Below are 26,069 nucleotides of genomic sequence, written 5' to 3'. Positions count from 1 at the left end.
AGATGATAATCAAATCACAAGGGAATAGAGCAAAAGAAGAAAGGAACAAGAAACAGCTTCACAAAAAGCCCAAACACAATTTTCAAAATAGCAATAATTCAGTAATTACTATCAGTGATTGGGCTTCCCTGATAGCTCAGTTGGTAAAGAATCTGCCTGCAATGCAGGAGATGCCAGTTTGATTCCTGAGTCGGGAAGATCCTCTGGAGAAGGGATAGACTACCCACTCCAGTATTCTTGGGCTTCCCTTGTGGCTCAGAATCTGCCTGCAATACGGCAGACCTGGGTTTGATCCTTGGGTTGGGAAGATCCCCAGAGAAGGGAAAGGCTACCCACTCCAGTATTCTGGCCTGGAGAATTCCATGGACTGTATAGTCCGTGGGGTAGCAAAGAGTCAGACAGGACTGAGTGACTTTCACTATCAGTAATCACTTTATATGTAAATTGACTGAAAGCTCTAATCAAAAGATATAATTGCTGAATGGATACAAAACAAGACCCATATATACACTGCCTGCAAGAGAACTCACTTCAGATCCTAAGACACACACAGACTGAAAGTAAGAGGGTGTAAAAAGTTATTCCCTGCAAGTGGAAATGAAAAGAATGTCAGGATAGTTATATCAGATAAAATAGATTTTTACAACAAAGACTGTCAACAGGAGACAAAGAAGGATATTACATAATGACCAGGGGATCTATCCAGTATGCAGCCAGCATAGGCACACCTAAACACATAAAACAAATATTAGCAGACTTAAAGGGAGAAATTGGTAGTAACACAATAATAGTAGGGGATTTTAACACCCCACTTACATCAGTGAACAGATCATCCAGACAGAAAATGAATAAACAAATATTGGCCTCAATCAACACATTAGACCTGTGCTCTGAAGAGCAGAGTACACATTCTTTGGAGGTACATGTGGAACATTCTTCAGGATAGGTCACATGCTGAGCCACAAAACTAGTCCCAGTAAAGTTACAAAAATTCGAGATCTTATCAAGCATCTTTTGCAACCACAACACTGTGAGATAGGCATCAGCCACAAAACAATAAAATTACTATTTATTTGTATTATTAATCCCTCAAAAAACAAAACAAAACCCCAGACACATGGATGCTAAGTAGTAGTCTACATAACAACCAGTGGATCATTGGAACAATCAAAGAAAGAATAAAAATACACCTGGAGACAAATGAAAATGAAAACATAATGATCCAAAACCTATGGGATATGGCAAAAGCAGTTCTAAGAGGAGAATTTACAGAGATACTAGCCAAACTCAGGAAACAAGAACATTGTCAAATAAATATCCTACACTTACACCTAAACGATGTAGAAAAAGAATGAATAAAACCCACCCAAAGTTAGTAAAAGGAAAGAAGTTAAAAAGATCAGAGCAGAAATAAAGGAGATACTGAAAGGTTGTTGCTGAGCTGTGAAAGATGACAGGGTTCTTGGCCTCTGGAGGAGAAGCATTCAATCTGGGGCCAGTGACAAGGCTTGGTCGCTCAGAGCTTTTGTACTTTAATAAAGTTTTATTAAAATATAAAAGAGATAGAGAAAACTTCTGACGTGTACATCAGAAGCCGGCAAGAGTGCCCCCCTGCTCGTCTTTACCCGGATGTTATATAGTTACTAGCAGTATGCTAATTAGAGAAAGGAAATGTCTCAAAACTCAGAGACTGACACCAGGCTCCTCACCCACAACATGCATTTTGGGATAACATTGGCACAAGGTGGGTTTTCCCAGGCCATAAAATGATTGACATGAATCTTGAAGAAAGGCAGGTTTCCAAGTAAATATATAGATTCAGTAACATAGATTAGAAGAACTTTTGTATGAATAAAACATATTGGTTTGTCAAGGTTCTGAGTCTTAGGTGAAACTGACTTGAAGAGTCTAGGGTAAATACATAGTTCATTAACATAGCTTAAGACAAACATTTCCATAAGAAAAACACACTGGTTAGCTCAAGGTTTGAGAAAAGTTAAGTTCTGGTGGAACCAGGTGTCATCATGGCAACACGAAGGGGAAAAAAACACTTGTAGTTTGTTTCCTCCTGCCGCTTAAGAGAGAGGTAGAAAAAGTCTGACACTTGCCTGTTTCCTCCGTTTGGAGACCCCAGGCTTCCTGCTTGTTACCCTCTCAATACCTAAAAAAATAAAAGATTAATGAAACTAAAAAGCTGGGTCTTTGAGAAGATTTTTAAAAAATTGATAAACCTTTAGCCAAACTCATGAAGAAAAATAAGAGAGGGTCCAAATCAATAAAATCAGAAATGAGAAGTTATAACTGATACCACAGAAACACAAAAGATCATTACTCACCAATAAAATGGACAGCCTAAAAGAGATGGAAAAATTCCTAGAAATGTCCAGTCTCCTAACATTGAACCAGGAAGAAGTAGAAACTGTCAGCAGATTAGTTACCAGTAATGAAACTGAGTCCATAATAAAACTCCCAACAGACTATAGTCCAGGGCTAGATGACTTCACGGGTGAATTCTACTAAACATTTAGAAAAGAGCTAACACCTGTCCTTTGTGAACTATTCCAAAATATTTGCAAAGGAAGAAATGCTTCCAAGCTCTATGAAGCCAGTATCACCCTGATACCAAAATCAGACAGACACAGCAGGTTAAAATCATATGTTTTTCTCAACAGGTTGATAAAAGGAATTAGATGTCATATCTATCTTAAGTAAAGCTCAAGGCAAACTGGAATTAGAAGGAAGCTTTCTTAGCCTGACAATTGTTAGTAAAATACAAAAGTGGTCTCCTAAAATCAGGAAAAAGACAAGAGGCCTACAGTCACCTCTCTTCAACGTTGTTCTGAAAATCTTGACGTTTTCTTTTGCTGTTACGGAAAAGCAGGAAATAGAAATAAAATAATGACGAAAAAGAAGAAACGTAACACTGTCTTTCTCAAGTGGTTATTGTCGCCTTTGAACTAAAAGGATTAACAAATTGTTAGAAATAATAGACTTTGCAAGATAGCTGAATATAGGATTCATATTAGAAAATAATCAGTTGTCTTTCTTCCTGCCATGAACAGACAAAAGATGTTGTTCTTCAGTCACTAAGTCGTGTCCAGCTCTTTGTGATCCCAAAGAACTGCAGTACGCCAGGCTCCTCTGTCCGCCACTATCTCCTGGAGTTGCTCAAATTCGTGTCCATTGAGTTGGTGATGCTATCTAACCATCTCATCCTCTGCCACCCCCTTCACCTATTACCTTCAGTCTTTCTCAGCCTCAGGGTCTTTTTCAGTGAGTCAGCTCTTTGCATCAGGTGCTCAAAGTATTGGAGTTTCAGCTTCAGCAGCAGTCCTTCCAATGAATGTTCAGGGTTGATTTCCTTTGGGATTGACTGGTTTGATCTCCTTGCAGTCCAACGGACTCTGAAGAGTCTTCTCCAACACCACTTTTCAAAAGCATCAATTCTTCTGTGCTCGGCCTTCTTTAGAGTCCAAACGATAAAAGTCAGACAAAACATATCTGTCAAAATAAGATACTGTTGACAATAGAAAAAAAAAAAAGAATCTAAAAATATATTCAAGCTGTATGGAAAAATTATGAAACTTTTTGGGAAGGCATTTAAAAAATTAAATACCGACATACCATCTTCTTGAATAGGAAGATATCAGTATCTAAAAGATGATTCTCAAAAACGATCTGATGTACAGATTTAACTTAAAAACACATTAATATTATGAGGAACTTGATGAGCATAGAGAGGCCTCAAAAGAGCCAACATTTTTAAAGAAGGAGAAAATGAGGGTCCTTATGTTATTAGTACTGAAGACCTATTTTAAAGATATGAAAATTAATAATTAAGAACATAATATTATTGGCTTTGGGATAGACAGTTGACCAGTGGATTGGAGTATAGGACCCACAACAGAGAGGTCATTGAGATCACTGGAAGATGGCAGACTTCACTGCATTTATGATGTAAAACAAACTTGCATGATCTTCACAGAGTTAAAAATTTCTTAAACATAGAATACAAAGTAAAGGGGAAGGTTGATAAGTCCTATGAAATTAAACTTAAGAACATCTGTTCATTGAAAGATGTTGTAAAGAAAGTAGAAAGATAAAACACAAACTGGGAGAGAAGACTTGAAACATCGCCAGAGGATCTGTGTGTGTATATATACATGCGTACGTGGGTCAATGCATGCATACATGTATGCAGCTGGGAAATCAGTAAGACAGAAATGTTTCTACACAAGAGGAAAGATAAATGGGGAGTAAGCATATGGAAAGATGATCAATCTCATATGTAGTCACGAAATGCAAATGAATACCACAGTAGCATGCTATTTTATGTTTTCCATGTTAGCCAAAATTCTCATCCTGACATTACCAAAGATAGCAGGGAATTTGATCACCACAAAGTTTTGTACACTTCCAATGAGAGTATAAATTGGTGTAATAGTTAGGAAAATAGTTTGTTGTTGTCTTAAGAGTTGGGCATCCACATTTCAAAAGACTGAGTAGTTCACATTTTTATGGGGTATTTACCTAGAAGGGTGTCTTTAAGACTATTTTTACTAGACTTGTAGTAATATATTTACAATTTGGTCAATTAAACACATAGAGGTGGATGAGTATCAAAGGTTCATGAAATAATTGCATTGCATTTGATGCTATCTTATTTCATTTTTAAGACTTCTGATTTTGGCTTTTTAAATGAATGAGTTGCTACTTGGAATTTGAAACTACGCTTATCTGTAGGCATATTGCACACGTATGTTCTGGGGAGACTTATAAGAAAAAGACTATAGTAGCGATATTGTTCATAATAACAAGCTGAAAACAACCACATTTCAATAACAGGGGAATGAATAGATGTTTTGGTATATTTGTATGGTTACATGTGGACAGCATTGCAAACAAATAAATAAACTTAAATAAATAAATACAAAACAGAAATCTTTAAAATATTGAATTAAAACAACATAATTTTTTATAAAACTAAAAGATGCAAAAGAGCCTATGGTTTAGAGATGTGTATAAATGTAATGAAATCACATAGACATATGTATACAGGGAAAAATACTAAAATGATAAACAGACTTTGGTGATTACCTTTGGGTTTGAGAAGGCAGGTGAAAGAATAGGGGCAGATAGGTTATTAGTGCTGATCTGTTTCTTGATTTGGTGGTTTTAAGGTAGTTTGTTATTATTATGCTTCATTATATATACATGCTACATATATTCTTTGTATTTGCCAAATTAGATCAATGTTTTTAGTAGCTTCATAGAGCTTGAGTTCTGCAAACATTTCTTATGTGATTTCTTGAACAATTTTCTGCATTTTTGCTTATATTCCTTTTTCTTATTTTCAAGAGAAGCCAGAATTCCCGATTTTTAGAAAGTATCTCCAGTTTGAGGGCTTCCCCAGCAGCGCTAGTGGTAAAGAACCCACTTGCCAATGCAGGAGAATTAAGAAGTGCAGGTTCTATCCTTGTGTCAGAAAGATTCGCTAGAGGGAGGGCATAGCAATCCACTCTAGTATTCCTACCTGGAGAATCCACATGGGCAGAGGAGCCTGACAGGCTTTGGTCCATAGGGTTGCAAAGAATCGAGCATAACCGAAGCAACTTAGCATGTACCCACTCCAGTTTGAAGGTTTTTCTTGAGAAGAAACCCGTTGGATGTCAAACAAAATTGGTTTAGGGACCAGATTTGCACATATGCCACCAGCGTTCTTGGTCCTCATCCTAACGTTCTCCTCACATAATTCATTTTCTGTGGAGATGGATTTCCTGGGGCTGTTTTTCCCTTGGGTTGAAATGGCTTGTCTGGTGGATGTTAATGGATGATGGTGGAGGAGGATTCAGCATTGTAATCTCTCTCTCTCCTTTTTTTTTAAATACAATTGATTTCTAAAAATCATTTGTTTATTTGGCTGCACTGGGTCTTTGTTGTGGCATGCAGGATCTTCATTGTGTCACACGGGATCTTTGCCTGTGGCTCACTGACTGCCCAGTTGTGGCTCACAGGCTCAGTAGTTGTGGCACGCTGGCTCCAGCCCAGAGCTGGCAGGCTTCTCTAGTTGTAGCACCCAAGCTCTCTGGTTGTGGTACATGGGCTTTGGAGCACATAGGCTAAGTAGTTGCAGCATGTGGGATCTTAGTTCCCCAACCAGTATTTGAACTTGCATCCCCTGCATTGCAAGGTAGATTCTGAACCACTGGACCACAAGGGAAGTCCCAAGCATTATACTCTTGGGACTGTTTCATATACACGTGTTCTGGCATCTGTTCATATTGTTACCCAAAATGCAGGTCCATATGCCTGATGCACAGTGAGGTCAAACAATACTAAAACATTGGAGTTTGGAACAGGGAAAGGTTTATTACAGAGCCATGCAAGGAGATGCATAGCTTATGCCCTAAGAACCCCAAAGTTACTGAAAGCTTTCTGCAAAGCCGTTTTTAATAGGAAAGGTGGGGGAGGGGCATGGTTAGTTGTTGCATACTGCTGCTAAATCACTTCAGTCGTGTCCGACTCTTAGCGACCCCATGGACTGCAGCCTATCAGGCTCCTCCGTCCATGGGATTTTCCAGGCAAGAGTACTGGAGTGGGCTGCCATTGCCTTCTTCGTGTTGCATACTACTTGGAGTCAAAGCCTTTGTTCTTGAAGTCAGGTCATGGCCAGGTAACTATATTCCTGTAAAATGAATGTTATTCTCTGTCCTGACAAGAAAGGGCAAGGTCCCCAACTCTGCCCAGCTGCCATCACTGAAGGAGCCAGGTGTCTAACCCAGCTGGCTCTCAGACTGTCCATATGAGGTGGGGGCCAGGTCCCACAGACTGCAACCCAGACAGACTGCTACTCCTGTTAGATTACAGAGACAGGAATGGGGGAGAGGTTCACTGTTCTCTCAAGGCCTGGGCCAAGGCTATTGGGTGGTCTTGGTGAGGAATCTGATGCCCTTGCAGGACACATCCCCCAGCTTGTTCTCTGGGCCCAGCAGATCACCTGCTGGCCCAAGGCCAGGTGAGCTGGAGGGCCTCTGGGAGAAGGGTGGGATCCCCCTCTTTCTGTAACAGGGCAGGATGAGCACAGGCCTTAGCAGGTAGCCATTGCTGTGCCTCATTACTCCACATCCTGTTCGTAGCTAGGCAACAGGTCTTGCTCGGCCATTGGTCAGTGCCTCAGTGGACCCTGCCCACAAGCAACCAACTTTCAGTGAGCGACCCTTAGGGAAGAGATTGAGCCAAGGGTTGGTTGGTGGTGTGGTGGTCATCAGGTGGAGAGTGAGATAAGAGGCAGATTCAGGCCTTCTCCTGGAGGCCCTCCAGCTCACCCAGCCATCCATCTCTTTGTGTGAATCTGTAATAAACCTTTCTCTATTCGAGACTCAAGCGTTTTAGTACTGATGGGCCTCACAGTGCGTCGGGCACACGGGCTCGCAACATTGCCTCACTCTTTACCTTATGACTACCATGCAGCCGACCCTTGGCTGAATTCCACTCACTGTTGCCCCTTAACAGATGATTGCTTGTGGGCAGGGCCCACTGTGGTGCCAGCCAGTAGCTGAGCAGTACTAATGGTTGCTCATTGATAATTGGTTACTTGTGTGGGGCCCGCTGATGTGCTGACCAATGGCTGAGCAGGACCCCTTCCCTGATAACAGGATGTGGAGTTATTATGCACACCAAGGGCTAAAGGTTCCCACTCACTGTGCTCTGTTACAGTATGGACTCGGATTGTTAAAGTTTCACGAATTTTGTGAGCTGGTTTTTAACGACCATGTATATCTTGAAATTGGTCACTACAGCAGTATCAGTAATAGTATAGATTAGAATATATCCTACTTGTTTGACACTGCTTTCCCCTTTTGCCCCATTATACTTTAATTTTCCACAACTAGAGTATCTTTCTCTGTGGTCTAAACGGTGACTACTGTGCTCTGCTTGTTTTTAATGAAAGAGAATCTATAAGAAACCAAAATGTACTAGATTCATTTGAAAGCTGTTCTATTAAAATAGAGATCAGAAAGAAGCTTTATATTTTGAATCACTGAATTCCTTACTTTACTGTTCTTAGCTTCTTAGAAAGCTTCTTTTTAAAAACTCCAAAATCCTAGAACAAAATTTAGGTCTTTTTCTCTTTTCAGAGGGGGAAAAAATACAACTTTATGGCTCTCTTTGAGATGTTTTATTCTAAAGAATTTTTCAGATTTCTAAAAGGTTAGTCGTTATTACAAGTCCCCACTGCTCACTTCGGGTGTGGGATATGTAGGTTGAAAGCAGTTAACTATTATTAGGCATCAGCAGGTCAGCATGGATGCACAAACATATGATGATCTCAATCTAATAACTGCTCTTATTCCTGAACTTACCACCTCTCCTGCAGTTCCATGATGTGACTGCCTCACTACTGGGCCCTCCATTGTGCAGATTAGCCATGTATCAGTAGAATGTACAGTTCGAGAGCAGAGGTGTTTAATTAGCTACTTATGACCAATCTTTGTCTAATTAGATGGTACTTCATGAAGAGCCAGAAAACGTTTTTACAGTTCTCTTTGAAGTAAAAACCGAGGGTGCAGGCCCAGTTCTCTTAACATTGAGACCTCAGGGAATTTCTGTCTCATGATAAAGAAATATTTAAAATAGGTTTTCACCAGAATTTTAAATAGTAAAATATTGTGTGATGTGGATAATATTTTTGTAAATGCTCTTCTAGACTAATACTTTAAAATGCCAGGCATTTCTAGTTTCCTTTGCCTTTTTTTTTTTCCTGATGAAGAAAAAATTGCAAAAGCTTTAATTTAGCTTTGTAAATACAGGGCTGAATTTGCATTGAAATACAGGTAATTATGTTAAAAGGATAGATCACAAAATTCATCTATTTAACAAACATCTTTTTTTCTTAAAATTTTGTAAGGAAATAATTTAATTTTGAAAGTTTTCAAATTCTGATTAGCATTTCTTCATGCGATTGAAAAATCTCCTGTTCTTATACATTTTTCTGTTAGAAAAAACCTGTCTTTGGGTCAAATATTTATCTCTCTTCTCCTTGAATGATTTTAATAAAGTCAGACTTCTGGTATTATCATATAGGCATTTTTTTGGGAAATAGTTAATTTTCTGTGAGAACACTGTTCTTCAAGCAAAACCAAATTTAAGATTCATAACTTACATTAGCATATTCCCTTAATAATCACATTGTTTATTTTTTTTTTTAAGAAACATCTGAAAACGTACATTATGTATTACATTTATCTCAGAGCTGAAAGGAGACCCTCACTTGCCTTTCCCCCTACATTCATGGCCTCTGATTCTAGTTATACTCACAGAAGATGTTCTGCTGACTCAAATAGACAGGGCCTCCCCTTGCAGCTCATTTATTTTCTCTTAAAATAGCAAAACTCTGATCGTTTGCTTTAATTATATTTTTAGGAACATTCAAACGATTATTATCTTCTTTGTCATACCTGGCTCATTTCCTGGTACTAAACTCAAAATAGAATCTGATCCTGTTGGTTGCATAACACATTGAGTCATCATTTCTTCCTATTGCTATTGGGAATAGACACTGCTCATGGCAGTTCCCTTTTCATTCAGTCGCACTCTGCAACTGCCAATTTGATATTTCTCAATTCTTTGAGACTGATAATCTGCTTTTCAGATGTGTGTTTTATTGAGTTTTCTCTTAAGATTATTAAGTGCTCCCAAGTAGAATAAATACTGTGTGTAAAAACAAGCATATTAGGTAACTATGAAACTAGCATGTACTTTGAGATGACTCATGTTTTCCTGAAAAAAAGTTTACAAGAAAACATCTTTCAGGGAAAATTTAGGGTTATGTAAAACTTCAGGACTATAAGATGATTGAAATTTAATTAGTCATTGAATACTAATTAAGTTGTTCTGTTTAATTCTTTAGTAGGAAAATTTTTATAGTCAGCCTTATAGAATGCTAATTTTTTAAAAAATATTTATTTATTTTTGGCTATGTTGGGTCTTATTTGTGGCCCATGGCATCTTCATTGTGGCATCTTTTGTTGTGGTGGGCATGTTGATTGCTCCACAGCAGCTGGGGATCCTAGTTCCCTAATGAAGGCTCGAACCTGTGTCCCCTACATTGGAAGGTGGATTCTTAACCACTGGGCTGCCAGGGAAGTCTGTACAGAATGCTAATTTATATTAATATTCAAAAGTACCAAGTAGTTTGCCTATTTAATGATGTGAGAGTATTAATACTCTTGTTTTCTGTGTTCTTTTTTATGTTAAGGACTCCACATTTCATTTTTTTATTTTATATTTTTATAGAAGTTGTAATGTTAAATAAGTAATGTTAAAAACTTTTATCTGAGTAAATATCTTAAATTCTTAACTTCTCACATTTAAAAATAATTTTCATTACTTCTAAAAAGATAAAGTGTATAACAGAAAAGTGTTACATTCTCTAATTTCAGAATTAAGAAAACCTTTAGCATGAGCTGATTCATTTTAAACCCTTCCTACTAGTGAGTGCCCTCATTTCTCAGGTCAGCAAGTTTCCATTTGTTAATTTCTTTCTCTTTTCCTGCCACTGCATTGTATAAACCACACCCTCATACTTCACCTCCTGTGAAACTTGAAACCTGTCTGTTGAACATATGCCTTCCACCATCATTTTATTTTAACAAAGTAGTAGTTGTCAGTTTTCATTCCAGTGCCTAAAAAGGACAGTGCCAACGAATGTTCAAACTACCTTACAACTGTGCTCATTTCACATGCTAGTGAGGTTATGCTCAAAATCCTTCAAGCTAGGCTTCAGCAGTTTGGGAACCAAGAACTTCCAGATGTACAGGCTGGGTTTCGAAGAGACAGAGAACAAGAGGTCAGATTGCCAACACTCACTGAATCATGGAGAAAGCAAGGGAGTTTCAGAAACATATCTGCTTCTGCTTCATGAACTACACGAAAATCTTTGACTGAATGGATCACAACAAACTGTGGAAAACTCCTATTAGAGATGGGAATACCAGACCACCTTACCTGTCTCCTGAGAAACCTATATGTGGGTCAAGAAGCAACAGTTAGAATCTTACATGGAACAACGGACTGGTTCAAAATTGTGAAAGGAGTACAAGAAGACGGTATATTGTTACCCTGCTTATCTGATTTCTATGCAGAATAAATCATGCAAAGTGCAGGGCTGGATGAATCACAAGCTGGAATCAAGATTGCTGGGACAAATATCAACAACCTCACATATGCAGAAGATACTACTCTCATGACAAAGTGAAGAGGAACTAAAGAGTCTCCTGATAAAGGTGAAAGAGGAGGGTAAAAAAGCTGACTTAAAATGCAACATTCAAGAAACTGCAAAGAGATCAAACCAGTCAATCCTAAAGGAAATCAACCTTGAAAATTCATTGGAAGGACTCATGCCGAAGCTAAAGCTCCAATACTTTGGCCATCTGATGCAAAGAGCAGGTTCATTAGAAAGAATGCTGATGCTGGGAAAGATTGAAGGCAAAAGAAAAAGCGGGTGGCGAAGGATGAGTTTGTTGGATAGCATCATCAACTCAGTGGACATGAATTTGAGCAAACTCTGGCCGAGAGTGAAAGACAGAGGAGCCTGGTGTGCTGCATTTATTTCATGGGGTTGCAAAGTCAGACCAGACTTAACAATTGAACAACAGCAGCAAGCTATTTGTCTATAGACTTCTCACAGTGAAGGGAAAGGGCATAGTCATTAATTGCATTTTCATTTTTGTTTTTCTTCTTTTAATGACATTTTATACTTACCCAAAAAATGATGCTTTTTAACTTTCTATTAGCTAAGTGTGATTTTTAAGTGTAATGTTTGTTTGAGAATATTAACTAATAAAAATGTAGAGCAAAGCCTTGTCAACTCTTTTTGAGACAATCATTGCCTTTGTGTTTCAGTGTTAAGAGCATTATAGATGACCAAGAATTGTCCTTTTCTGGTATTCTCTCCATTATGCTTTAGGTATTATGAGGTTATCAAATATTTCTTTTGTAATTTATAGTCAATTTATTCCTTTTACACTTCTATTTAGTCTACATTTTCAATGCCCAGTTTGAAGTGAAGAAAAATTCCTCTTTCCATATACATCACATCAGTTTGTTCCTATTTAAAAAAATCTAAGGAACTTGAAATAATCCCTATTTACCATGAGTTGAAATTTTCAGAAACTGGAACTTGGGAGTACATATATTTCAAGCCTGGATTTGATTTTGTATGTTTGTGTGTGTTTTAGTCTCTTAGGTCCTATCCGACACCTTGCAACCCCATGGACGTAACCCACCAGGCCCCTCTGTCCATAGGACTTCCCAGGCAAGAATACTGGAGTGGGTTGCCATTTCTTTCTCCAAGGGATTGTCCCACCCAGGGATTGAACCCGCATCTTCAGCATTGGTGGGCAGATTCTTTACCACTAAGTCACAGGGGAAGCCAGGTTTGATTTTTTGAAAGCCCTTTAAACTCACTTCTGTTAATTCATTCTCTGATGAGTCAGCTTCCAGCAGATTTAGTGAGTCCTGAAGGCAGTTACTGTTGACCAGCGTTTTCCACAGTGAGGAGAAGATACTCCCCCTGTTCCTATTGCTTTCTCCAGCTTAGGAACTCTGCAGTTTTTCTTTTCTGTAGCTCTGTAGGGCTGCATATATTCATATTGTTCCATTTAATTATAAAATGAAAGAAGTTAATAAGAAAAATAGAGACAATATAGGACAATAGAGGAAAATAGAGACAATATCAGGATTAATGGAGATAGAAGAGGCAATGAAAAATCTTGAGGTTTGTTGCAGAGTGGTAAGAAGGATATTATTGACCAGCTTTATGTGATGTTAATCTTTGTTTCTGAATGGGCAATAAGGTGGTGTGAATGCTCTGTTGGAAAAACATGTATAAAGTGCCAAGGAAGCATAAAGATAATTACCTCTAAAGATAATTAGGGGCTAGCTGGGCATTCTAGGCAATGGGCAGCTTGTACACAGCTTTGGATGTAAATGATTTCTGAAGGTGCCTTAAGTAGTTTGGGCCTGGAGTATGGAGTATGTGTGTGAAGAGAAGAGGTTGGGTAGGTGGGCAGCCGTTTCCTGTGCCATGCTGAATTTTTCACTGTTTTTATCTTGAATGTGGAATAAATCATTGTACTGTTTTAAATAGAGGAGTATCATGAATGTGTTTGCATTTTAGAAAATTATCCTGCAAGAAATATAGAAGGTATAATGGTAGGGAAACATTGAGGATCGTTGTTCAGTTGCTCAATCATGTCTGACTCTGCGACCCCCGTGGAGTGCAGTGCGCTAGGCCTCCCTGTCATTCACCGTCTCCTGGAGTTTGCTCAGACTCATGTCTGTTGAGTCAATGATGCCATCCAACCATCTCCTCCTCTGTTGTCCCCTTCTCTTCCTGCCCTCAATCTTTCCCAGCATCAGGGTCTTTTCCAGTGAGTCAGCTCTTTGCATTAGGTGGCCAAAGTATTGGAGCTTCAGCTTTAGCATCAGTCCTTCCAGTGAATATTCAGGGTTGATTTTCTTTAAGATTGACTGGTTCTATCCTTCACTGTGCAGGTGAAGGAAGTCAGAGGCCTCCTGCTTGCGAGAAATGAGGGGGCCCATAACTCTGACTGTAGCAGAGGGAGGGGAATTTGCCAATTTGTGAGCTGTTAGGCAGGACTTAGAAAACAATTAGATGTAAGATCCCTGGAAAAGAGCGCATTTGAGATGACTTCTGGGTGTCTGTTTTGAGTAACTTGGTGAATGGAGATGCTAATCAAATGTGAAATAGAATCTTGAAGGATTGACAGGAAGTTGATTTGAACATGATAAAGTATTTAAGTAGAGGTGTCCAACAGGCAGGTAACTATAGAGATACAGTTTAGAGAGAAGTTTGGATTTCAGGTGGTGATTTGGATATCATTGGTATTACAGATGGTGAAAGGAAAGAGACCTCCTGGGAAGAACTTCTATTGATAGGGGAAGAAGACTGAGTTATATAACCAGAGGCGGGAAGAAAGGCAGGAAAGATGAGGGCAGGGACCCAGCAGGCAAAGGAAGAGAGGAATTCAAAGAGGAGGAGTGTCCAAGATTAAAGTTTCTGATCTTCAGAGGCAACAAGTTTAATAGGGACTGGATAGTGCCCATTGGCTATGGGACAGTATCACAGTGTCACTGGGAAGTGAAGCAAAAACAGTCTCTGTGAGACGAGCGGAACTAGCACTGTGAGGTGGAGGTGAGTGGAAGTGTTTATTCTTTTCCCTCCAGAAGCTTATCTTACCGGAAGGTGAGCCAAGGCCATAGTGAGGCCTGCTTCGGGAAAGATTTTGATGAGAGAGACTTGAGACTGGGGACATTGGGGAGGTAGCAGATCAAAGGAGTCTAGAAATAGGATAATTTCTATAACTAGCTTTGTAGAAAGGAAGGGGGTTTGGGACCTGTGTAACACTAATTCCATTTTGCTTGTAGTGGCTTGAGGTGATTGTGGGAGCCACTCAGATTAATTTGCCATTATATTACATCATCAATTTTACTTTTTTGTCAGATAAAATTTTATTTTTTCATTACTCTCATTTCCTGATTGTAAACACTGACATCGCTGTCTGTTCATTTTTTCATCAGGTGGCACATTGTGTGGAGCACCTTTGAATTTGTCCTGTATTTTCAAGCTCCCACCTCCCCCCAAAACTCTCAGACAGGTACAAATAGTGAAACATGCCCCGTTGCAAAGACTCGTTCATTCCTGCTCAACCAATAGTGCTTTTGCCTCAGATGGCAGCATCTATATGTGCTCTATCCCAGCCTTTTCAGACTTTTTCTCTTAGAATAAATTTGATAAATTTCTTCATGTATGAATAAAACTCAGTGCACTTCAACACATTTGAATAAACATCTCTGTCTGAGGAATTTCACATATCAGAATACCTATGGAAGATAGGCTTCTAGTGATGGTATCTTTTAATATTTTATTTTTATTCATTTTTATTTTATTTACTTTAATACATAATTGACATGTAACTTGTGTAAGTTTAAGGTGAATGTGTTGATTTGATATATTTATATATTGTCATATGATTACCACTGTAGCATTAGCTAACACCTCCATCATGTCACACAATATTATTTCTTTTTTGTGGTGAGAACACATTAAGAGATGGTACCTTTTTAATATCCCCATTCTATTCATATGTTAAGGTTGTTCAGCCTAAACTTTGCATTTACATAGTCAAAAATAGAATTAATAGAAAGGATTCTGCTTTACATAATAATTAACCAGTCAGTTTTTGAACTGGTTATGAAAAATCTATATATTATGATTTATAAAAGTTTCAGTAAAATATTAATCTGTTTCTGAACTAAAGAAAGTCTGATTTTGAGTTTGTGATTGGCCAATCCCTTCCCAGTCATACTTACAGGCAGATTCAAGTGTCTCTTCCGTCTGAAGTGTGTGGTATTTTCTAGGAATTATTCATCGTGTGTGTGTGTGTGTGTGTATGTGCTCATTGTATTCTTACCAAATGGTAGAACTATTGGGTTGATGCCTTGGCAACCACTGAGACTGCTTCTGTTTTGTTTGAGTAAATATATTCTCTCAACGAGGTTCTATCATTCTAAGAACCAAGATAACCTGTAAAAGGGTCATGAATTATCCATTATACCTAAGTCATTTCAACTTGAAATTTATATGAACCAAACATCTCATAAAAGACTTTAGGTTCAAAGATTACGAAGAACTGTGATCCTGTTAATGCAACAGAAAGTATTTATGAAAGTATTTCAGTAGTACGGTAAGATTTAAAGATGTTACTGCTTATTTTAAGTGGTAGAACACTATATGATCATTATATTTTCTAGAATCATGGTAAATGAAATGCTTGTTTAGTTAATAGTGAAAGGAATATAAAATTCTGTAGATAATATACCATTTGAATTATATTTACATTAAAAAATTTGAAATAATTGCATAGAACACCCTTACTGAAGAAGCATGAAGTCTTTCTTTCTGTTTCAGCTAATCTTCCAGTGCCAACCATTGCAGCAATTGATGGACTTGCTTTAGGTGGTGGACTTGAACTGGCTTTAGCGTGTGATATAAGAGTAGCAGGTGAGAATTAGTCCTATTAAAACATAACTTTTTTTCTATTAATTTTTGAGAATTTGGTATTGAAACGCCAACTAAAAATCTTAATTTATATACTTAAAATAATTGTCATAGATAATGGAACTATATGTAACTTTGTTCTGTATTTTCCAAGTCTCCTGTAGATGTTTTTATACTTTCATAATTTAAAAAATAAAAAAGAAACATAACTTTTAAAAATTGAGATTTGTATTTACTGTGTGTGCTCAGTTGTGTCCAACTCTTTGTGACCCCCTAGACTGTGGCCTGCCAAGCTCCTCTGTCCATGGGATTTTCCATGCAGGAATACTGGAGTGGGTTGCCATTTCCCCTTCCAAGATCCCTTGGATCTATCCCTGAATCAGGAATAGAACCTGTGTCTCCTGCATGTCCTGCAATGGCAGGTGGATTCTTTACCTTCAGATAATTCCAAATATTTTTTTCTCCCGTATTGTTGAATAAAACATGTTAAAAAAAAAAGTCACCTGTTGAGGTTAATGAAGTATTTAAAATTCCCAGTTAAGAAAACAGTCTTTTATACTATCTCTTTCAGTCTTAGCAGGAGTAAAGGAGAACAGGAATTGGGTCAGATGGAACTGAATTTGGATCTTAGGTCCTGTCATTTTTAGATCAGTTTCCTCCTCTACAGTGGGGGAAATGAAGGTTTCTATTGTGAAGATAAAATGAATTCATCTCCGGCATGTGCCTAGTCTAAGCATGTAATTATTATTAGGGCTATGGTAATAATGACTAAATGTCTTTGAGGTTCACTTTGTTCCTGCAAGGTTTTCTGAGTGTTGGATGAGGTGATTATGAAAGTAATAAAGGAAACAATTAGTGCTAGCCATGTGCTGAGTATTGACTTGGTGCTTACCTAATACTCGACGTATACTTAGGCTCAGTTAAGCTGCATAATAGCTCTGTGAGAGAGATACACTTTTGGTGCTTGAGGAAGCTAGGGCTGAGACAGGTGAAGAAACAAACCACAAATCAGTGACCAAGCTGGGATTTGAACCCAGGCAGTCTCATGTCACAGCGCTCACTTCTGTTATCCTTTCAGAGTACTGCATGCTGCCCCTGCTATTCTCGACACTGTCTTCTGTATGATCACAGCACTGTCTGTATCATTGTCCCTCATCAGGGCGACAAAGAGGGGCTCTCGGACCAAGCACTGAGTGCCACAGGCAGCACATATTTGTCACTGTTCTTTCCCTGGTTCCCACTGTCTCTTCTGATGGAGCTGCCTGTTAAATGTAGAATCATTATAATTATGTTTTTAATAATTTTACGGTAACTGGCTCTTGGAATTTGCAGTTACTAATTTATGTGTACTTTCCCTTTTCAGTTTATTTTAGATTTCTGTTTTCTTGACAGCTATTTGGGTTTTAAACTGTAAAGTCAAGTTACATGCAATCCATCTCTGAAAGAATGCAAGTTCTGGGAATTAGGAGATAGGAAGTAGTCCAAGCACATTTGGATATGCAAATAAAGAAATAATTAAGATATTTTAAAGTAGCTGTGAAAACACACATGGAAAGAGGAACCCTATCCAGCTGTCAGAACAGTAAAACCATTTGTCAAAAGTAACTAGAGATTTGGTCTTGAGGAGTTGCTGTATCTGATATGATATATTAAGCTACTTGATCTGGAGGACTGTCTGGGCAGCTAAAGAATTCTTACTTGTTAGACACAGTCTCCCTCCTGATCCTGAATAATGAATGAGATCTGTGCCTTCAAACATGACTTGGCAGTATCAGGTCAAATTATGTAGTTAACACCCCTGGTCTTTCTGCATCAAAACTTAATTGGCTGCCAAGCAATTTTTAACAGAAAATGTTGTGTGAATCTCTTAATATATATCATTTAGAATGTTTACTAATTTACATAACTGAATGCCTTCTGGAGTGATTTTTAAAAAGATTTATGACACAAATTTAATTAGTCAACTATTTCTAGCTTATTTTACTATTTGAAGTCATTGAATTTGAATTTGATGATTTGGATGTTACTTAATTTTCTTCTTTCCTTTTTAGCTTCCTCTGCAAAAATGGGCCTGGTTGAAACAAAGTTGGCAATTATTCCTGGTGGAGGTATGAATTGTTCATGCCCGTCTTGATCTGTCCCTCGAAACAGAGCATAAAGCAAAAAGGTGTTAGTTGAAAAGGCAACAAACATTTTGGGTAAAGAGACTAATGCTGAGTTGTTTGCTTGTAACAGAGTCCTCATTCAGAAGGTATTTTTTGGTTTCTGTAGGTGTGGAGATGGCAGACGCGTTGTCTGTTGCTCTCTTGCTCTCTTTTTGTGCTTGCCCTGTGCTTTTCTGTATGATTTCTTAACTTTAAAATTATTACACTCGTCGCATGATTCTTGAAGGATTGCACTTGTGTTTTGAAACTTTAATGTGAGTATGTAAATGTGTGTGCCCTCAGACCCCAGTGCAGGAGGGGGCAGAGGTTCCCAGGCTTCTTGCCAGCTTGCTTGTGTTTCTGTGCAGCGGGACAAAGCTTGGGGTTGTTTGGTAGGCTGGATTTGGATCTGAAGAGGTGTTATTTCTTCTCTGTTACTACAAAAAAGATAATTGAGCCGCTGCTTTTGGAAGATTAATAAAGCACTTTTCCAGCATTGATAATGAAATCTTTCGCCACAAGGTAAATCTGAAAATTTTGTTCTTTTGTCTGCTCAGAGAATTTGGAGCCATTGCCATTCTGTTGAAGTCTTTCTTTCAAAAAGTAGGCTTCATCCGAGGCTGTACTCTTTGATAACTTACTAGTTTATGAATGAAATAATAATAATTAAAAATTTAGAGCAGTGTTTGAACACTTCTTTTGTACCTGAGTTAAAATTATCTGTTTAACCTTATTATAAGAATATTTATCTTGATTAGGGTGTGTAGGTAGAAATTAAAACATATTTCAGTGAAATTAAAGACTACCCAGATCAATGTGTATGATTCACTAAGTTTTCTACTTTGGTAATGTGCAAAAAGTGATTCTTGTAAGTAAAAGCATTTACTGTCTACCTGTTTTACCACGCTAGTCTTTTTTACCGTGACCCGTGAAAAAGCCGAAAGAATTTATGAAGCTTTAGCTTCTTCTGTCTTCTGTTGGGAGCTGCCTGTGTCGTATTAGGTCCAGAAACTAGTCTTTTCTTTCCAATGTGCTTCAGTTTTTGGGGTCTTCTGCAATAGTGGATCCATTAATCAGAACCTATGTTTTGTATATATGATTGAGTTTGGATTCTCATAAATACTGTTATTTAGAAAATTTTTATTGAATTTGTTATAAAAGTTGTAATGCTTTAACATTTTCCATATATTTATAAAGGATAGTTTTCTGTCTTTTTTTCTTCCCTTTATTTCCAAGTGAATCTGAAGTAATATATGTCAGTCGTTCCTTTAGTATAGTAAAGCTTTCAAGTTCATAGTGCATGTAATTTGTAATATTGAACTTATTGAAAATTAATCTAATTTTGTATAAAGCCACATATTCACCTTTAGATGATAAGAGGTGCATGTAGAAGTTTTTGCTTCATTCTTGTATTAGTATTATGGTTATTAAAGTATCCCAAAGTAAAGTCTGTTTTTCTTTTTGTTTGTTTGTTTTAATAGCAGCAGAATAACTTAAGTAAGCATTTTTTTAAAGTATATCTAAAGAAGTTATTTCTGAAAATTTTATGGAGAAAATCCTCTTCTGTCTTATGCATATAAAATTTTTTTAATCCACAAATACTTTCTCCATTTTCATTTTTCTCCTTCCCTTTCTCTTAGATGATCCGCCTGTGAAAATACTGCTTATGTTTTCTTCTGTTTTTAAAGATTTTTTTTTAAATGTGGGCCGTTTTTTTAAAAAAGTCTTTGCTGAATTTGTTATAGTGTTGCTTCTGTTTTATGTTTTGGTTTTTTGGCGGCAGGTCACTTAGGATCTTAGCTCCATGACCAGGGATTGAACCTGCACCCCCTGCATTGGAGGGAAGTCCCCTGTGTTATTTTTTGCTTAAAACTGTTTTTAAATTGGTGGATTTTCTATGCCTAAAATGATCTCTGGGATGTTCCCCTTGCTTTTTTTTTTTGGACTATGAACATTGCTGCTGTCATGAAGAGCTTATTACTATAATAGACGTAGCAGACTACACTGAATTTTTTTCTCCCTTCCTCGTGGTACCAAACTTGCTTCATGTTGTAGATGCTCACTGAGCAGCCAGGTGCTCCTGACCCTTATCAGTGAGCCTGTCTTCAGCGTCAGTGGTCCCAGCCTTCCATCTTTCAGACAGCGGTGGCTGTGGATAGAAGATGGATAGAAGATAACTAGGAAGAATTCAAATACAGCAAGAGTATTGTGGGGGAAAAAAAATAAGACTTCCCTTTTCTTTTTAATACTATGGATGGAATAAATATTTTTGGGTGAAATGTATGGATTCCATTCAGTCTAGAAGATATATGTCTGTAAGTCTGAGAAATAATGCTCTTCTGAGTTGTTACAAGTTCATGGTTTCATGTTAATCCAATTGAAACTGTACCTGTCCATTTGTATTTACTGTATGTTTGATCAGCTGCAAGAGTTAACCTGATGCTCTTAGTTTGCATATTATTATCACTTCTAATCTTTTATGGTAACAGTTTACTGAGAAATGATCAAAACCTGACATTTACTTTTGGGTTTTTGTTTCTACTTGAACTTGAGTCTGAATAACAACATGATTATTTTTATAGTATACTTTGTAATTCTTCTTATAATGCAACAAGTTAAATTATAAAATGATTGTTTTAAAGTGATAGTACTGTTTCTAATGAGTGTATTAATGGACCATCACTGTAAGTTTTAGGTTTAATATTCTAAATTTCAGTTTTTACCTGACTATTAAAATTACATAGTTAGAAAAGAAGTAAGATGTAAAGAAAGGGAGAAATACACTAAAGCCAAATTGAACTTCTTTAAGTTGTATTTTGTCAGATACAATTAAAAATGGAGTGTAAGTGACTGTCCTATGCTTAAACCAGCACCTTTATTTGTTTTATATATATTTATATAGACAAATATTATAAAATATAAAAAATACAAAATAAAATTTAATGATGTAAAGTTTAAAAATCATTAATATTGTTACCCTAGGATCTTCCTATGATATTTTAAGTTATATTTGGGATTTTTATATACTAAATAGCCCTATCTGTCCTCCACTATTTTCACCTTTAAGAGAGCAGCTAAATTTCCTGTCTTCTTCCTAACTGGGAGAATGCTCCAGTATTATAAAATAAAATTCTCTTTTGGGAATAGCTCCCAAACAATACTGCCCTTAAACATGTTTATAAGACCACAATAAAACAAGCTCAGGGGCTTAGGATTCTGTTATTTGACAGTTTAGAAAATTTCTGCTAAATGTGCACAGAAAATGGTGGCCTCTGCCTCTGTTTAACCATCGCTACATCTCTACAGTTGCCTCTGTTGAACCATCTCTACAGCTTCTGCTGGAGGATTTGGGGTATATGTCAGGAAACTTTATTATAACTAAGGAAAGTGTTCTTTGCTTTTTGCTTGGGTATATACCCCTGTGGACAAGATGTCTAGTATTTCCATTGCTCTGTGGCTGTCTTTCATTCTCTCTAACCTTTTTTTTTTTTTTTTTAATATTCAAACTTTAGGAAATAGGAAAGGCAGTGAATGAACCTCTTTATACCTTTCGCCAAGGTCTCTCCTCATGCCCCTTCTCCTTCCACTCTTTGTCTCTCTCTCATATACTTATTCCTTTTTTTTTTTTTTGCTGAACCATGTCAAAATAACGAGGTGAACCTTTAAATCTTTCAATGTGCTTTTCATAAGAATAAGAAAGGAGTCTTTAACCACAACCCTATTGTAACACCTAACAGTATTAAAATTAGTATTATTAATATTCAGATTATCCCAGGTTCAAAATGCTGTTTGTAGTGTTTTTTTGTTTTGCTTTTCTAATTCAGGGTTTATTTAAATGTCACACATTACATTTTTGTTTGTTTTTTAAAAGTTTTGTTTTTTAAAAGTTTTCCATCTCTTATTGTTTCTTAGAACAGTAATCTTTTTTAAAAAAGTCAGACAAATTATTTTCTTGAAGTTTGCACATTCTGGATTTGACTGAGTTATTTCCTCATATTTAGGTTTATGATAAAAAATGTTTTCAGAGAATAGTAAGTGGACCATGTTCTTTATTTCCTTTTCTTTTAATTTGTTGGTACTTGAGAGTTAGATTGTCCCACTTTGGGTGACAGAAACTTTGATCACTTGGTTAAGGTGGTGACTTAACTGTGCGTACACTTTCAGTATCCTCCTCTTGGAAGGTTTACAGGAAAAGAATCTTTAACTATTATTGGTATTGACTGCTTCCCAAATTAAAAAAAGAAAGGAAGAAAGAAAAATGAGTTTTTATTTTATTTTCCATTAAAAAACCAAAAAGAAGGAAGGAAGTGAGCGCATTCAGATTTCACAGGACCAGAGCAAGAGGCCCCAGTTTTGTCTCTTCCTCCTCCCCAGGGTGAGGGGTTTGGGACATTGCTGCCTGTCCCGCTGTAGGCTGTGTTTAGCAATAAGGCGTCTCTTGGCATGGTGTCCAGGAACTCTATTTTAAGGTGTGTCTATGAAGTAATGACAGATTTTTAAATCCAGTGTGTGTGTTGTTCTGAACACAGTAGTCATTTTGGAAAGTTTTGTTTATAACCTTTGTTGAAATCTTCTTAGAATTTACATCAGTATCTGACCTTATTCTTTTGAATATCTTCAACAGTGACTCATCTTGATCCTGTGAGGGTGAATTTGATTTTCAAAAATAGCATAGGACCTTTCTGTGCCAAATCTGATTAATAAGGTCATACTATTTCAGGAAGAAGAAAAGTATAACAACAAAAGTAAGACCGCTTTTCTTAAGAGGCTTATAGATATCAAACATTTACCAGTGTTACGGGCAGTGGACAGTGCTGCTGGGTTTAGTGGACTGATTGCTAGTGACCTCTAAAGGCCAGTGCTTGTTCTGCTCTCTGAAGTCTAGTGCATTCATGAACACACTTCATACACTGTGTGGGCTCATTTCTTTGTATTTTAAAATCTGTTCACTGACCACTTTACTCTTTTCTGTCTATTTATGGTGTTTTAGAAGCTATTGGTTGCTAAGTCATGTGGTTAGTTGTTGTAGAGGAAACAGACAGATATAGATACAGATACAGGTATAAATATAGATGACTCAGCAGTGTTCCCTTGAAGTGCCCATCTGAAATCTAGTGAGAGAGATTAAACATGTACAAGCATCATAACTGCTCTGTTACAAAGTTGTTGGACTCAAACAGGAATAAGGCAGTTGAAACTTGGAATTGTGAGTTTGAGAAAATGGTGTGGTTTCTGTCAGCCATAAACCTCAGTTTATAAGACCCGCATCGTGGGTCCCCAGCACTTCTCTCAACCTTCTCTCCTCCTGCCGCTCCCTTTGCTCACACACTAGCTTCCAGGTATATTTACTCACTCAACTTGCAAATATTTGTTGAGCCATCTGGTGTAGACACTGGGTATGTAGCCGTGAACAAACGTGGGAAGATCACTGGTGCCTTGCAGCTGACGTTCCAGGACACAGGCGGTAGACATGGCAAATAGTAAGTTGTGAATTACGACAGAAGTGTAAAGTGCTATAGAAAAAGAAGTAGGGGAAGGGATCTGAGGAGGGAGGAGAGCTTGCACTTTAAAATAGGGTTCAGAGGAAGCCTCATTGAGAAGGTAACATTGGGGTTAAGACTGATGGGAATTGAGGAAATTGTCATACAGATAGGAAACAAGAGCATTTCAGACAGAGGGGCATACAGGATGTAGGGCTAAGATGGGAGCACGCCTGGGACATTCACCCCACCACTGCAAGCACAACAGATGGGAGGAGGAGAGTGGTAGGAGATGCTGTCAGAGAAGGAACAGAGAAGTCAGAGCATAGAGGTATTACAGCTGTTAGCCTGAGTGAGATAGACCCCTACAGGTTATTAGCAGAGGTACAGTGTGATCTTAGGGTTTCCCAGGTGGCTCACTGGTAAAGAGTCTGCCTGCCAAAGCAGGAAACGCAGGTTCAGTCCCTGGGTTGGGAAGATTCCCTGGAGAAAGAAATGTCAACCCTCTCCTGTGTTCTTGCCTGGAGAATCCCATGGGCAGAGGAGCCTGGTGGGCTGCAGTTGATGGGGTCACAAAGAGTGGGACACAACTGAGTGACTGAGCACGCAGCACATAATGTGATCTTAGGCCTTTAAAGATTTGCCTGGTTGCTGTGCCAAGGATAGAAATTAATAGGGTCACGTTAGACGCAGAAACCCATTCCTACTTGGAGCCTGTTGCTGTAGTTCAAGTTTTCTGGCTGGAGGACCAAAAGAGGGGAGCCCTCTAGGACCCAGAAAGTACCAGGGAAATAGTAAAGCGTGAGGAACTCAGGGAGGGGACCCCACCAATGTGTTCATGGACTCCTGGACTCATTCCTCAGCTGTGCGTGTGTCTCTTATGCTAAGCAGCAAACTAGACCACTGCCCAGATCTAAGACTGGCCAAGGGCCTTGGAAACATAACCAACACTGAAGCCACAGTTCACAGAAGGCTGGCTGGAATGTGCAGCCTGAGCACAGCCAAGTTGATTGAATGCTGAAACAAAAATGTCCAGGCCAGAATTACTCAGCATTACCTGAATGTTAGTTTACACGAGCAATGATCAAACAGATGTCATCCGGAATGACAGGTGTTGGAATTATCTAAGATTTTAAAGCAATTTCTGCTTTAAGAAGTAAGGGTGAACTGTTTCAGTTGCCTCCTCTTCACCTTGTTGGTGAGGCAGGGATTCCTTTCCTAGGTTTCTGGAGATGGCCAAACACAGTCGACAGGTATGATTGATAGCAGTTTCTTAGCTGGATGTACTCACAGCCCAAGGGGCGCCACCGCATGGCACACAGGATCATATGGAGGCTGTGCTTGGAACATTGGAGAAAACAGTGTGGGAGGCAGGCTTTGTAGTGATGAGAAGGTGGTGTGCCCCCTGGTTCCTTAGGGAGGAGTCTCACAATCTGGCAGGAACCTCGAACCCTCTCTCCAGGGATAAGTAGGAATGCTGCCTAGTCTTCGTGATGAGGAGGGTTGTTTGTCTAGGGGACTTAATAATCCTTTGGAACAGAATTGGTAAGAGACCATGTGGTCAGGTCATTTGTGGTTCACTTGGTTTCCCTAAGGTGTTAGGCAGCACATGATATTGGGCCTTAGTTTTGGACTTTACCCACATGAACAAATGGAAATATAGGAAGTTTCAGAATAGAGATGACAGAAGAAAGTGAGTGAACTTCATGATTAATCAGTGGGAGTTACTCAGTATCAGAGAAAAAAAAAACCCAAAAAACCTAAATAAATGAACTGGACCTCAGGAACCTAGAGGATGGTACTGAAATGTTTAACATTTGTGTCACAGAAGTCTTAGAAGGAAAGGAGAAAGAATGTGGTCCAGAAAAATATATTTGAAGAAAAAATAGCTGAAAATTTCACAAATATGGTGAAAGGCATAAACTAAGGATCTAAAAAGGTGAGTGAACTCAAGCCAGATAAGCCCAAAGAAGTCCAGGACCAGACACATCATAATCAAATGCTTAAAGCTAAAGACCAGATCATCATCATCTTTAAAATTGAAGGAAAATTGCACATTATTGATATGGAAACAATGATTTCAGTGACTGGTTTCTTCAGAAGCAGTGGAGTCCAGAAATAAGTGGATTTCTATAGTGCTAAAAGGAGAGAACTGTCAACCCGGAAATCTAGAAAAAATGTCCTTTAGGAATGAAGATGAAATGAGAATATTCCCAGATTAAGGAAAACTAAGAGAATTTATGGCCTGCAGACCCAGTGTGGATTTGGGGGAAAGACAGACACATTGATCTGTGGAACACAACAGAATCTAGAAATAGACCTGTGCAAATATGGCTGGATGATAATTGATAATTCACACAA

The 26,069-nt window shown here is 38.0% G+C and overlaps 1 protein-coding gene across 4 annotated transcripts in view; it reads left to right on the top strand.

Annotated features, from left to right (window-relative positions):
- Positions 1 to 26,069, top strand: part of AUH (AU RNA binding methylglutaconyl-CoA hydratase) — a 192,780-nt gene that overhangs the window by 68,415 nt on the left and 98,296 nt on the right. For all 4 annotated transcript variants that reach the window (XM_043927261.1, XM_043927263.1, XM_043927262.1 and 1 more), the window contains 2 exons: positions 15,995 to 16,087; positions 18,136 to 18,192. In XM_043927261.1, the coding sequence (XP_043783196.1) occupies positions 15,995 to 16,087; positions 18,136 to 18,192 (150 nt within the window). The remainder of the gene's footprint in view (positions 1 to 15,994; positions 16,088 to 18,135; positions 18,193 to 26,069) is intronic.

Source organism: Cervus elaphus, chromosome 16 (assembly GCF_910594005.1).
Source record: "Cervus elaphus chromosome 16, mCerEla1.1, whole genome shotgun sequence".
Classification (NCBI taxonomy): Eukaryota; Metazoa; Chordata; class Mammalia; order Artiodactyla; family Cervidae; genus Cervus; species Cervus elaphus.
Note: the sequence above shows the minus strand (reverse complement) of the source record. Positions and strands in the feature narration are given on the sequence as shown.